General features: G+C 37.9%; 1 protein-coding gene across 1 annotated transcript; it reads right to left on the reverse strand.

Annotated features, from left to right (window-relative positions):
* Positions 1-523: 523 nt before the first annotated feature.
* Positions 524-10,551, reverse strand: LOC108886627 (CD276 antigen). The gene is made up of 8 exons (XM_018681601.2): positions 10,463-10,551; positions 7,402-7,430; positions 6,574-6,641; positions 4,153-4,455; positions 3,616-3,906; positions 2,356-2,472; positions 2,015-2,057; positions 524-1,825 (listed from the first exon to the last, which is right to left on the reverse strand). Exons 1-8 carry the CDS (start codon positions 10,463-10,465, stop codon positions 1,798-1,800), a joined length of 882 nt encoding a protein of 293 aa, XP_018537117.1. The 5' UTR covers positions 10,466-10,551; the 3' UTR covers positions 524-1,797.
* Positions 10,552-13,928: the final 3,377 nt, after the last annotated feature.

Genomic DNA, 13,928 nt, shown 5'->3' on the forward strand with positions numbered 1-13,928 from the left:
CTTCTCTTGGCAGGTGACCACATATTGAGGTCAGAGAGACATTATGTATCCCTGTTAAAAAGGATCGTGTTCGCATTGCTCTGATTGTACATCATGCACTGAATGCATAAACATTGTTTCATTGCCCGGACAGGCGGAAATGAAGTTGCTTTTGCAGGGCTAGCTCATGACAAATGTGATCAGGCTCATGGATGTGGTACTTCAAAATAATATTCAGATGTTGAAGTGTTCAGTACACAACACCAACAACTATGCCAATCAGCCATGACAACAGGAGATTCATCTTCACTCGGTGGTGCTAGTACTCCATCTAGTTGTAATTTCACTGCATTGCAACTGAAAAAAAAAAATAAAATTGGTGTAAATTTGTAATCTATAATTTTTATCACGTGAGTGACAGTTAAGTTTCTATAACAGTGTAAATTGTATAATCTACTGCAGCAGTTCAAGATCAAGGGATATTCCAACCATGTAGTGAAGTGAGTGAAAAGTGAGCAAAATTCTTCCCACAACGCAGTAAAAATTAAATTACAAAGTTTTATTGATTACATAGTTCAATGTCAGAGAAAAATATCATGTGAAATGCAAAACAAACAAGACAAAGTTACAACAGCCAAAAGGAGTGTTCTGTACAGATTTAGGAAATGAAAGCAGCCCTTTGAGTCTGTCTGGTAATTCCACAGAACGAGGATTAACAGAAGTTTCCTCACCCAAAACAGTGTAAACAGGGCAGGAGATGTACAGTTTGATATTTAGCCAGAAAATACACAAAATGAAATAAATAGTCACCAAAATAGTATACAAAAAGGTTCTTTCACATGAGAACAATCAACCTGAGGAAAATAGTAGGAAGTTGTTAAAAAGACCAAAATATTAATAATCAGGGTAATGGTAATTTCACTACAACAGAAAAACCTTTTCCCCTTTTTTTTTACTGTTCAATATTGCACCTTACACGGGAATCCTGGAACACTGGGATCTACTGCACAGAGAACAAATTCCCATGCAAAGGGTATTTTGACATCTATTATCTCTGCATGCAAACATTATTTTCCCCATGTTCTGCTACAGATAATTTCTCAGGGATAAAGCTAATCAAAGAGTAAAATCACTGATGAGGGAACTAATATTCAACAAAAATAAATGGGTAGTAGCTTGACAGGATTGACGTTGTTTGTTCAATTATGACAGTAAAATTAAAAAAATATATTTTAAAAAAAGGGGCTATTCAAGGAAAATGGGGGTGTTTTAAAGTGCAACAACAACAACAATATACTGTATTTTAAAATGATGAAACACATTTCAGAAATAGACACATGCAGCAGGTGTAACGGTTCCCACTTCTGCCCATAGATGTCAGTATAACAATCAAACATTTCATCAGACTTAAAACACGGTCTTTCTGCTTTAAATTTTACAGCTCACATTGCTGGGAAGTGTTTCCTTCAGAGGCTAATTTCCAGAATGCAACAACAATCTCACCACAAACCATTAGAAAAGTCCTTTTTATGGGAAGTAAGCTATTTTCAGTCGAATGACGCACTGTTCTTCACCAGTCAGAGGATACTAATGATGAATACTTCCCCATACGCTAAAAGTCACAAGTGTCACTGAAATGTTGACAGCATGTGGTCTCTGGTGAGTCACTGACTCCTGTGGACACTGTCCATTTCTGGCTTGTACGTAGCCCGTCAGTCACTAATGTAAACGTACACTTGAGTGACATACAGTTTTAGCTCTAGATGCTAGAACAAGTGATATATTAGGTCCGAACTAAAATCGGATACACCTCCAGACTCAAATTGTATTGAGGCCAATTGCCTCCCTGGAGAAAAAAAAAGATGGAGAGATAAGGTCAGTTGTGACAAGACTGTAGTAGTAAAAAGTGTGAGTTATGAATACAGTGTGCATTAGAGAGAACATTTTGACATGTCTGATACATGATTTTATCTATTAAATCACTTAATTTAGACTTTTTAAATGGGGTAATTGTGTCTTGTAAATATCCACTTACTCGTCACCTCCATTTACTGTCCTCCCATTCATTGTTGCTTGTCCTGGAAACCAACATAGAAACTGTTGTGAGTTTTTGGAAATTATTGCACTGAGTCATTCATACTGACATGTTTGTGTTCTTACAAACAGTGTGTGACACTGTCGCCTATTGCTTGCTCATGGTGGGAACTGTTGCGTCTCTCTCTATAATTAAAATAATCTAAAGAGTACAGTCTAGACCTGCTCTATATGAAAAGTGCCTTGAGATAACTTCTGTTATGACTCTGTGCTGTATAAATAACATTGAATTGAAATGAATTAAAACAGCTACATTTTGACAAAAGTAATCTCTGTCCTTACCTCTCTGTCTTTTCTTGCATTTGCAGTAAAGTAGCAATCCCAACAGAAGGACAAATGGCACTACACAGGCGAATCCTACTATCACATTGCTAAGGACAGGTGGAACCTTGGGTGTACCTTCAGATGAGAAAAAATGTGTATCAGAGTCAAAAACACATCCACTGTAAGAGTTAGATTCAAAGCATATGCATTGGCATTGGCAACATTTTATACTTTTCCTATTGCCATCAAATCAAGCCTAAAATGGTCCAAGTTCTTCTCTCAGTATTTTCTTACTTTTTTACCCTGTGTGTGTCTCTTAGCCCTAAACCCATAAATTTTACCAATAGGCCCCAAGAATATAATTTCTTTCAAAATGTCAAATAAGTTGTGCATTTTTGCATTTGTTGAGCTGCAGATTCATATTAATTTCAAGCACAAGTATTTACAGCAGCAGGATGGAGCAAGTTGAATTGACACAAAAGAAGCAGTGATGGTAGAATAGAATCAGTGTACCCATTACTCTGGATGATACACAAAACGTTTGTGTCACACAGTAAAGTTCAAATGAAAACTGCTCATAGTGAAACACTGAAATTATCTGCATCTGAATATATACATACACACATATATGTGTGTGTGTGTGTGTGTGTGTGTGTGTGTGTGTGTGTGTGTGTGTATACATGCACATATATGTATAAGAGACTGAAACCTGAATTATTTTAACAAAATTAAACACCTAGAGCAGAAAAAAAGTGCAGAAGCATTTCTTATCGTAACTTGGTTTCATCTATATCCATAAAACTCTATATTCATAAAAGGTCTATCTCTGTTAAAGTCTCAAAGTTGTAGTATCAGTTGTCTAAATGCTTTTACAGCATTCTCTCCTCTCTATCCTGCTGTTTTTAAGACATGTCTGAGCTGATCATGACCCCTCAGCTCACTCATGGACTTGCCACCTTTGCTGAGTTATGGGAATTGGTGATTGTTAAAGCTGCTAAACTCATAAATATTGCAGCTGGCTTGTATAAGCCCTAAAGTCTATTCACATAAATATAATACAAACTCTTGTGTGAAAGTTAAACAGTCAAACACTGATAAAAACATAAAAGGATGCAAAATTTCCCTCACACATTCCTTGAAAAGTATCTGTCAAAGGGATTCTATGCCAAGGGGTTTCCATTTCTTTTCACACTTCCCAAAAGTTACCCAGTGGTAGAAAAAAATCACAAAACAGATTTTGGTTAAGAAACCATTAGGACTTGTCCTGTCACTACTTACAGACTAAAATCACGTCAGAGGTGACGTCGCCCACAGAGCAGCTGAGACCCGTCAGCTGTCCATTGGAGCAGTTGAAGTTTGCGGTGCTGGAGCTGTTGAACATCATGGTGACTGGATTGGGCACTTCACTGCTGTTTACAATTGTCAACATATGATTGGTGGTATTCTCAGACATTGGTCCGTTCCAAATCATCTTGGCCCTTGGGTATCCTCCATGTGAGGAGCATGTCACAAGGCAACTAAGATTTTCACCATCACAGAACGTTGTGATTGTAGGTTTGCTGTAGTTGGCTAGAGGAAACAGCGGCAGAAAGAAAGTGATCACTGTCAGCTCTCTGTTTCTGACATATACAGTTCCCTCAAACTAAGAAAAATAGTCCTGTAAAATGCACCTTTTCAATGATCATCAATATCACCAATATTGGCAGAGCGATGGAAGGGTGTATAAAAGCAAGGTATGATATTTTTTAAGAATTATGGTGAAGGACTTTAAAGTCTACACTACATTTTTAAATGTTGAATTTAATATTCTCGTACCTGTGACACTGAGTTCTATGAATGCTTCATTAATACGTGTACTGTCAGCGTACTGAATAATGCATTCATATTTTCCACTGTGTGAGATGTTCAGCCCATACATGTGCACAGCTGTTTCGTTGCAATCCACTCTTGTGTTCTCCCATACTGGACGCGTTATATCTTTTGTTTTATAGTAGCCATTCACAAACTCGTTTTTGATTTGGAAGTAGAAAAATATAACTGTCCTTGTCTTGTCAACGGGGCAGTGAAAGGTTACATTTCCACCAACCTCCCCTCTGAGGTAAATGTCAGCAGCCCTTTCTGGAACAGAAAAGCAAGCCAGAGTAAAGAATTAGAGCACACTGGGAAACCTTTCATGAGACAGAATGAAATTGTTTTAATGGAGAAATGAATACAAAACCTGGTGCACAATCACAAACAATTGTAGGCTGTTAAAAATTAAGTAGTACTAATAAATAACAATTTAAATCACAGGCAAATTGTGTTTCACAAGAAGTCTATTTGTATCTATGAATAGCATCAGCTTTGATTGGTAGCGTTTCGGTATATGTTTAGTTATCGGAATGGAATCTGAATTGAATGGATCTGTGTTTTAAAAAAAGTTAGTTGTTTCAGTATTACTGAGTCAAGCAAAAACATTGACTTGCATGTCAGATTGTAAAACCATTTCCAAAATTAATTGCCATCTTTAAATGAACTTAGGCAATATACTGTACACTCACCAAGCACTTAACTAGGAATACTTGTATACTTGTTTAATCAGGCAGTCATCCAATCAGCCATCATGTGGCAGCAATACAATGCAGGATATAGGACAGGAGCTTCAGTCAATGTTCACATCAAACATCAAACAATGAGGGGAGAGTGTGATCTCAGTGACTTTGACCACGGCATGATTGTTAGTGCCAAACAGGGTGGTATAAGTATTTCTGAAACCACTGGATTTTCAAACACAGCAGTCTCTAGAATTTACTCAGAATGGAAAAAAAGCATCCAGTGAGTGGAAGTTCTGTGGATTGCAACCTATGAGTCAGAGGAGACTGGCCAGACTGGTTCAAGCTGCTACAGTAACTCAGATAACCACCCTTTATAACTGTGGTGAGCAGAAAAGCATCTGAGAATGCACAGCATGTTGAACCTTCAGGTGTATGAGGTACAACAGAAGACCAGTTGGGTTCCACTTGTCGATAAAGAACAGAAATCTGAGGCTGTAGTGGGCACAGGCTCACTAAAACTGGAATAATGTAGCCTGGTCTGACAAATCTCAATTTCATCAACAACATGAATCCATTAACCCAACCCACCCTGTGTCAACAGTCCAGGCTGCTGCTGGTGATGAGATGGTGTGGGGAATGTTTTCATGGCATAGTCTTGGCTCCTTAACACCAGTCAGTCAGTTTGAATGCCACAGCATTGCAGCTGATAAATCTGCAGAAATTATCATTTCTGCATCACATTTCTGCAGAAATGGTGTGATGCAGTTACGTCAACATGGACCAGAATCTAAAAGAAATGTTCCAATATCTTGTGGAATCCATGCCATGAAGGACTGAGGCTGCTTTGAGAGAAAAGGGAGGCCTGATCTGGTATTAGTGTGGTGTTCCTAATAAAGTGCTTGATGAGTGTTCACAGTTTTTACTTTGGGGCTGTGTGTGGGTGTAAAGGTCAAGGGTTTTTCTTTAGGCTTTTTGAGAGCTCCAGTTTATGACGCAGTAGACAAATCTCAGTTCCCCTTTATTTATCCCAGCTGCCCTTTCCGTCTATGTAAAATATAAGACTAGTAGTATCCCTTTCACGTTTTACATGATCTAAAGGTCACAGTTTTGAAAATGATGTTACAATGAGCTAGAAGTTTTACTTTTTGATGTGGGTGTTAAGACTCTTCACCAACACCTGAGAAAAATGTATGTCTTTAGCTTGATAAATGTGTGGCTCTCTTCACCAGCAATTCACTAACTTTGTCTGTCTGAAGTTTGGTGTTGATGGGCAGGTAGCTTACTTTTATCGTAGTTGTTTTACCACAACTATTGTGCTAAAAACAGAAATGGGGTTCATGAATGCAGTGGGACTGTGATAGTAAGTTTATGGGGCTTGGGGGACTATTCTTGTGTCTTTATGGTGTATGTGGCTACAGCCAGCCCCCAGGCAACTTGGCTTAGCACAAAGACTGGAAACAGGGGGAAACAGCCTGGTCCCAGTTTCCAGTCATAATGCTAAGCTAAGGTTACTAGCAGCATTGCTACTTTGCCTCATAATACATTTGGCATTGATTTATTCATGTGCAACTAAGCCTAGTGATGTCATATCACTTGTCATTTATCTGTGTACTCTATCTATACTACTTATATAAACAGTGAGTTTCACTGTAAAACTGCAATGAAGACATGTTGCTGATATAAGTATGACAGAATAGCCCACCTTTTGCAGAAACCGCCCACATCACAGTCCAAAGCAGGATCACCAGCCTGAGGGAAAGCCTTGGGTTTCTTGGAAGAGAGAGGGGAAAATAACCATTTGTTTACATGGTTACCCAGGCAACACTGGGGCGTAACAGTAACACAGGGAGGTTCATACTTAAGGATGTGATCAATGAAAAGTCCCTATACACAGTTCAGCAGCATGAATATGTGAGTATATTTCTCTCCAGATCCACAAGGTGCTGCATATCAGTAGTTCCTCCTTGAGCTGATTCCAATCACTCCAATTTAAGTCAGGAGAAATATGGATGGAAATACTTTTTACAAGTATAATCCAGGGATCAAATAACATAGATGTATGTTGCTGTCGTACATTTTTAAGCTACAGTTTGTGACCTTTTACACAGGTAGCAGTAGCTCAACAGTGATTCAGGGTAACAAACTTATATCTCCCCATATGTGTCAGTTAGTTCTCAGGTCAGAGCAATTAATACTGAATGGGTATTTTTAGCTGTTTCCTGGCAATCTTTTGTGGTTGACTTACAGTAAGCTGTCAGTATAGAGAGGGGGTGTTTGAATCTTGACAGTGACTTTCATAGTTAATAGTAATATTTATTTCCAGACTACATTACTGGTTCTTCCTGTACCTTAAGCTCCCCACCCAAATTAAAAAAAGACTTTTGACAAGATTTTTTTTTTCTAAAAACGGAGTTCATGCAGGTTGCACACAATTTCAGATACGTAGCACGTGAGTCATAGCATTGAAATGTCTATATTGCTGAAATTTCAAAATGATTGTGACATGATAGAAAACTGGAGAGGTACTTACAGAAAATACTGTCGGTTGCAACTGGATGCCTGTTGAAAAGACAAAACAAGTTAATCACTGTGACAGGACTGACTATCTTTTCATTTAACTTGGTATCTTTTAAATAAGTGAACAACAGCATTAATCAGGCAGTTCATTGGAGTGGCAAGTTCATAGAGCACTCATGCACAAAAAAAGATTTTTTTTTTTTCATTATTTGCTATCTATGTATCTGTGAGTCATTTTACTCAACATTAGCAGGTGAATGACTGAAACTATTGAACTACTGAAACTGCCCTCATGTTGCTACAAAAGAAAACAACCCATCCTCCCCTCCCAAAAACCACCATATATGCATCTCTCAAATCAACACAGATTTTCTTTTATTATTTACTATAAAATATTATTATTAAAAATGATAGTGTTTGTGTAATCTGTAATTAGTACACAGGCATAAAATAAACACTGCCTTCTGAATCTATACCTAAATAACATGATCTTATCTGAAAAATCTGACTGGCTCTTTAGCTACTGTCTTGAGTGGGAAAATGAGTTCTCTCATCCTGAAAGAACACACCCAAAACAACAAGCTTAAGGAAAGTCCCAGAAGGCAAAGAAAACCTGTTTCTGTTAATATGCAGAATGGTATATTCCTGTACCTAGTGGGGGAATCTCCTGTCTCATTTCATACTTTACCTTCCAGTTTTATAATGTTCTGTATGTTGAAAGTATAATTTTGTTGTTGAAAGTATGATTTGGTTTCTAGTTTCAGTTAGATCAAATTAAAGGAAAAAAATAGTGGATTTACAAGATGATAATCTCCCTCCCCAGAGGGCACAAGGGGTGATGAGTGTGAAAACAATGGCCTTCGCAGTCACCAGATCTCAAACCAGTGTAACATCTGTGGGAGACTTTGGACAGTGTGTTGATGTGATGTGTTAGATGGTGCTCTCCATCACCATCATAAAAACCACAATGAGGCAATGGAAGAATGGTGTTTTATCCCTCCAGTAGAGTTCCAGCGACTTGTAGAATCAATGCCAAGGCACACTGAAGCTGCTCTGGCAGCTTGTGGTAGGCCCACAACTTATGAAGACACTTTATGTTGGTTTTTCCTTTAATTTGTCACTCACATGTATATTAGTCTGTAAAAACTCAATTTCCCCCCAGGAGAAACATTGATTTCAATGTAGGTTTTTATAATCTAGTTTTTAATGGACCACTTAATCACTAATTGTTAATGAGGAAATGAATTTCTGTTGTAACTTGTGCTTGCTGATAGTGATCTAAAATCTCCGGAAATTCCCACAAGGAAAACAATATCAGAATTATTTTCATTGTAGGTTATGGTGTAACAGGATAAATTAAAGGAAAGTGACACTTATTGCCCTCTTAGACACCCCGTCTCATTTAACTCACATGTACATACAATCTAAAAATTACACAGGGGATAAGTTTTTGAGGCAAAAGTTTCATCTGGAAACTTTGTGCTGAAAATACAAATTTGTATAATGCTGCGTTTGCAACAAAAAACAATCTTAATCCAAAAATTAACTTCCTTTGGAAACACCAGTACATACATCATGCTTCCAGTGAGTTGCCTTGCAGCATGTGTCCTCAACAGAAACCAGAAAGGGGAATGGGAATTCCCAAGGGCCATATAATTACCTGAAGTACTGAAAATGGTGACTGCAGTTTCAAATGATAACACTGTGAGAGAGATATTAATAACTATAGAATTCTTGATTCAGTATGGGGCTAATATAAACAAAAGACATTACTGTGCACTGTAATTAACTGTGATGTAATAATTTTGTTAGAGATTAAGGATTCTCTCATTTTTGTGACAGTATAATACTGTCTGTCAGACAGCAATAGAAAAACCCTAGAAACACTGTGTCTGTTATTTGTGCTATATATCAACCTGTGTATTTATGTGTTTGCTCTCTTCATATTCACAGTCATAGTTCTGCTCAGAAGTTCAAACAATGAGGCTTTACTGGTATGGGGATTCCCACATGACGTAATTAAATTTACTAAGCACAGCTTTCCCTCCTGTTTTGCAACGACTGCGTGCCAGTTTTTTGGCCTTGGCTGTCAAGTAAGCTATAAAATCAAATGCCAATCCCACACATTTAGTCATCTCACATGAGTTTCAGGTCTTTTTTATGTGGGAGCTGTGTAATACTTTTTGTGGGTAAAAAATAGAAAGACTCTGAGGAACTTTGTAAGGTGAAACTGATTGAATCGATGTGGGAATCTTGTGGCAAGAAGGGTGTGTTTGTTTAGCTGCTATTGCTATACAGCTGAAGATTCACTTAAGCCCAAGCTGACTTTCTATTTCCTTTCTCATACTCAATCATTTCACACCCAACAAATATTCACATGATTATATTACAATAGAGTCATATATTCTCCATAACTGTCTAATAATCAATTCCCATTCCTGGAATATACTGTATGTATCCTCAGCTCCTCCAGAGTATCCTCTAGTGAAGACAGTACATGTACTGTTACAACACTGTCACATCAGCACATGCATGATTCCCCTAATAGACATCTCTTGCTCTTTTGATCTTTGCTTGTCACAACTATTGTTATAGAGTTTTACAGTATACATAAAGCTGGCTAACTTTTTGTTTTACCCAGGAGCACATACTGGCACACACTATTCCTGTGATAAGATAGTTAATCTTGCGGACAAGAAGATTTTCTGGTACGCATGCAGGTTTTTATTTGTGGCTAAGACTCAGTTGTTGTCTTTGGTACTTGTTCTGCTGAGTGCTATAGCAACCAAAACAAATACAGAGCATTTGAAACCAGGCTCTTCCTGTAGAGATTTAGATTTTAAGAAGTTCTGAGCCCGTGCATATATAAACACAACACACACACATGCACACATAGCTTTCACGGACTGCTGCTCAGTGGCATTTCAAGTATTTGTTTCGTACAGAAAACTATGTTAATGTATGAGATAATAGCTCTCTGACATCAGCATGATCTTATTATCTAAATAAAAACCTTAATTACACCAATTTTAAATCAGAAAAGAGAAAGGGAAAGAAGTAAAACAAGCTCTTACCATTGTGCTTTCTTGCCTTGTCTCTGTGTGTGAACGAGCCAGGGGACTTCCTTCCTCAAGGTAATAAGCATAAGCATAGTGGGTGGAGCTGTATGAGTCACTGGTTTGTTGGTTGGTTGTCTTTTTTTTTTTTTTTAATTCCATCACAGTCTACGAAGAGGAACCTTATGTCATCCTGAACACTCACTGTAACACAATCCTGTTTTAATTGTACAAAACTTGATCTGCCTGTGATACAACATAATACAAATGTAGCACTGTGTAACTGCTGTTTATTTTGCTGAGATTTAACTTGAGTGTTTAATTTGCTGTTGAGTACTGTAGCTTGAAGAGGGCTTCCACAGAATTATGTGGGTGTTATTGTTGTCTGCGTGTGTGTGGGGCTGACGTCACACACACCATCAAACTTCCTTGTTTATTTAGCAACTCAGGTTCACCTGGTCATGTGACATGTATTCGCTGTCATCTCAATCATGTACCATCGCAAATACAATAGTGTGGCATCCCTAATAATCTGTTACTGTTTGTTTAAATGATGCTTTTTATAATATGTCACAGAAAATACAATTGCTTAACCACGAAGAATGTTCAGTGTGGGTGGAAGAGGAAACTGAAATTCAGAGTTAACTATAGTTTAATGACCCAATCAGCTGTCACTACATAATGTTCCATTGGACATGGCTTTGGACTCTGCTCTTGCAGATAAAAGTAAAATTGTCTTCACTGGTTAAAATTTGACAGAAAGCTTAGACATAACAGGCAGTCGGAGGAGGGCCAATGTTTAAATTCACAGCACATAAATTAAAGGGATCATGAGGTGGAAGGGGGGAAGTGTAACTGATTAATTTTCTTACTGAGAAAAGCCTCTCTGTTACTGGTAATGTAATCTTCCTGACTTCAGTAACGTGATATACAAGGCAATCATAGACCATTTCAGGGTCTAAAATATGTCACCTTTTTTGAGCTGTAATCTCTTGGCCCACTAAGAGTTACTTTGAATGGCAGGACACTGTAAGATGCATAGTTTAAGCTTGTAAGTAAATCTGAGGTTGCGCTATACATTCCCGAGTTTAGCCACAAGAACAGAATTTAGAGAAGATTGTCTAAGAGGATGGCAGTTTGTTCATTAATCACAGCCACTGTCCAATCTTGTCTTCTACAATTGGTCTGAGGACTGTGTTTAAATGTCTGCATGCCACACCTGTTATCAGATTTTCACAAACGGTCAAGTGGGCACTACTGACTGGTCCATTCATTGTTTGAGTGTGTGTGTGTGTATTTGTGTGTGTGTGTGTGTAGGCATGTGTGTGTGCAACTGATTACCGTAACCTCAACATTTTGTTACAGGTGTTGTGCCATTTTCATGAAAATATACAGTTTATTCCCACACCTTGCTCTTTTAATGACACCTCTACTTCTGACCACAGAATGTTTCACAATCACGTTTTGGTCTTTGTTCTTCAGTCACACTTTATTAAACATCTTTTCACTTCTGTTTTTCAGTCACTTTGTTGTCCCTCTTAATTGTCCTCAATAACCTTTTCAAAACTTTATAAATTTGTAAAGTTCCCAGCTGAATGAACACCAATTGTTACGTAGCGTTAGCTCACTTTGATCCTCCTCTCGTAGCCTTTTCAGAGCTCCTTGTAAGTTCTCCTTTTCAAGTGTAATTGACCTTATGACACTTTTTGCTGATATCAAAGAAAAGTAGCAAGAACACATTTGGTGATTATATATTTCATAATTATACCTCCAGTGAGGTGGTGGTGCTGGTGGGGTCTATCCCAGCTGCATGGAAAGCAGGGGAATGCCCTAGATGGATCAACAATATCTCACAGGGACAATGAGTTTACTGACACACACCCACGAGCAAGTCCCTGTTGCACCTGATATGCCCTTGGACAATGGACAAAAAAACCTTACAGTATGTGCAGACAAGAAGAACACAAATCAGATGTTGATGTTTTATATGAAAAATGCTTATTACTGGCATTCCTGAGTTTAGCCACAACAGAATTTAGGGAAGATTGTCTGAAGAAATATCTACAGGGGTTTGCCATGGATATTCCCAATAAATTTGAGAAAACTGCTCAGAGAGTAAAGCCTCCACCTTACTTTCCCTTGACTCATCCCTATGCATCATATTGAAACAGAACAGTGAAAGGGGCTGTAATGAAAGCAGATAAGGCAATGGCTTCCATATGTCTTTTCTATCTGTATCTGTAGTCCTATTAGCCTGTTACGACACTTTCTATTATTCTCCTGTATACTGCAAATGTTACCAGTAATGGTATTTATGTACAATGAAAGTTTAATAGTCCCTTTATAGATTCTATGACTGCAGGACAGAATGTACTCTTGTCAAAGGGGAATTTATAGGGACCCTGTGCCTTGTAAAAAAGATACTGACATTATGTTTTATATTGTACACATAGAGGTGACATGAATGTTTGTTTCTGGGAATATGTGGTAACCTGTTAAAGCTTTATGTATTAGATGAGAGGATAGAGTTAGACATGGATACAGACATCACATCTAGGCAAACTTTACACAACAGTCAAATATAACTCATCACTGCATACTTTGTACAAAACACATGATAAGGTGTTATAGAATAGTTTCTCTATAGCCTGATATCGATTTGAACACCCACACAAGCCATTTTACACACTTAGGGGGTGAACAGGAAATTTGCTGGTCAGCGGGCAGCATGTAGGAGGAAAGGCTCTGAGCTAATTAACCACAATTTCTAAAAAGGTTCATAAACAAATCAGTTCTCATCATTCTGAGGTATTTTGAAACTCAAGTACCATCTCAATTTAACTACCACCAGCTCTCTTCAGTAACTTCCTGTCTGAAAAGTGTTCCCATAAACCGAAGAAATCTGTCAAAAGGAGTTTACATGAAAATATGTAGCCCTGCATTTTGCTACAAGTCCACAGCTGCTGTCTATCAGCTTTCTGCTATTCATAAAATGACCAGTTATACTGTTAATTTATTAAATTGAGGTGTGCGTGTAGTGTGTCTTTTTCCTAAAATGGACTTGTAACCAACTGATGGTTCAAGGGGAAATGTGAGAAGTGGCTTAGGGGCGTAACACAGGGGAAAGTATTCACTTATTTAATACTTTATTGTATTGTGGATTTTAAGTGGATAAAAATGTCATTTTTGCCCACCAGTCTACGTGTGTGTGTGTGTGTGTGTGTATGTGTGTGTGTATTCACTACATACTATACTTTTGTAAATGAGATTTCAGTTTTTGGTTTGTTATACATTTGAAAAAATTCTAAAAAACATATTTTCACTTTGTCATTACGGATTCATACACTTAAATCTACAAGACAAAAAAGTGCGCAAACACCCGCCAGCCAACAGAGAAAGGAAACTTCTTGTACTACGTGAGAAAACGTGTGGCGTGCATCTCTTCTACGTGAATGGCGTAAATACATTGCGTGGGATTCTAGTT

The sequence above is a fragment of the Lates calcarifer genome, linkage group LG21, assembly GCF_001640805.2.
Source record: "Lates calcarifer isolate ASB-BC8 linkage group LG21, TLL_Latcal_v3, whole genome shotgun sequence".
In the NCBI taxonomy this organism is placed as follows: Eukaryota; Metazoa; Chordata; class Actinopteri; family Centropomidae; genus Lates; species Lates calcarifer.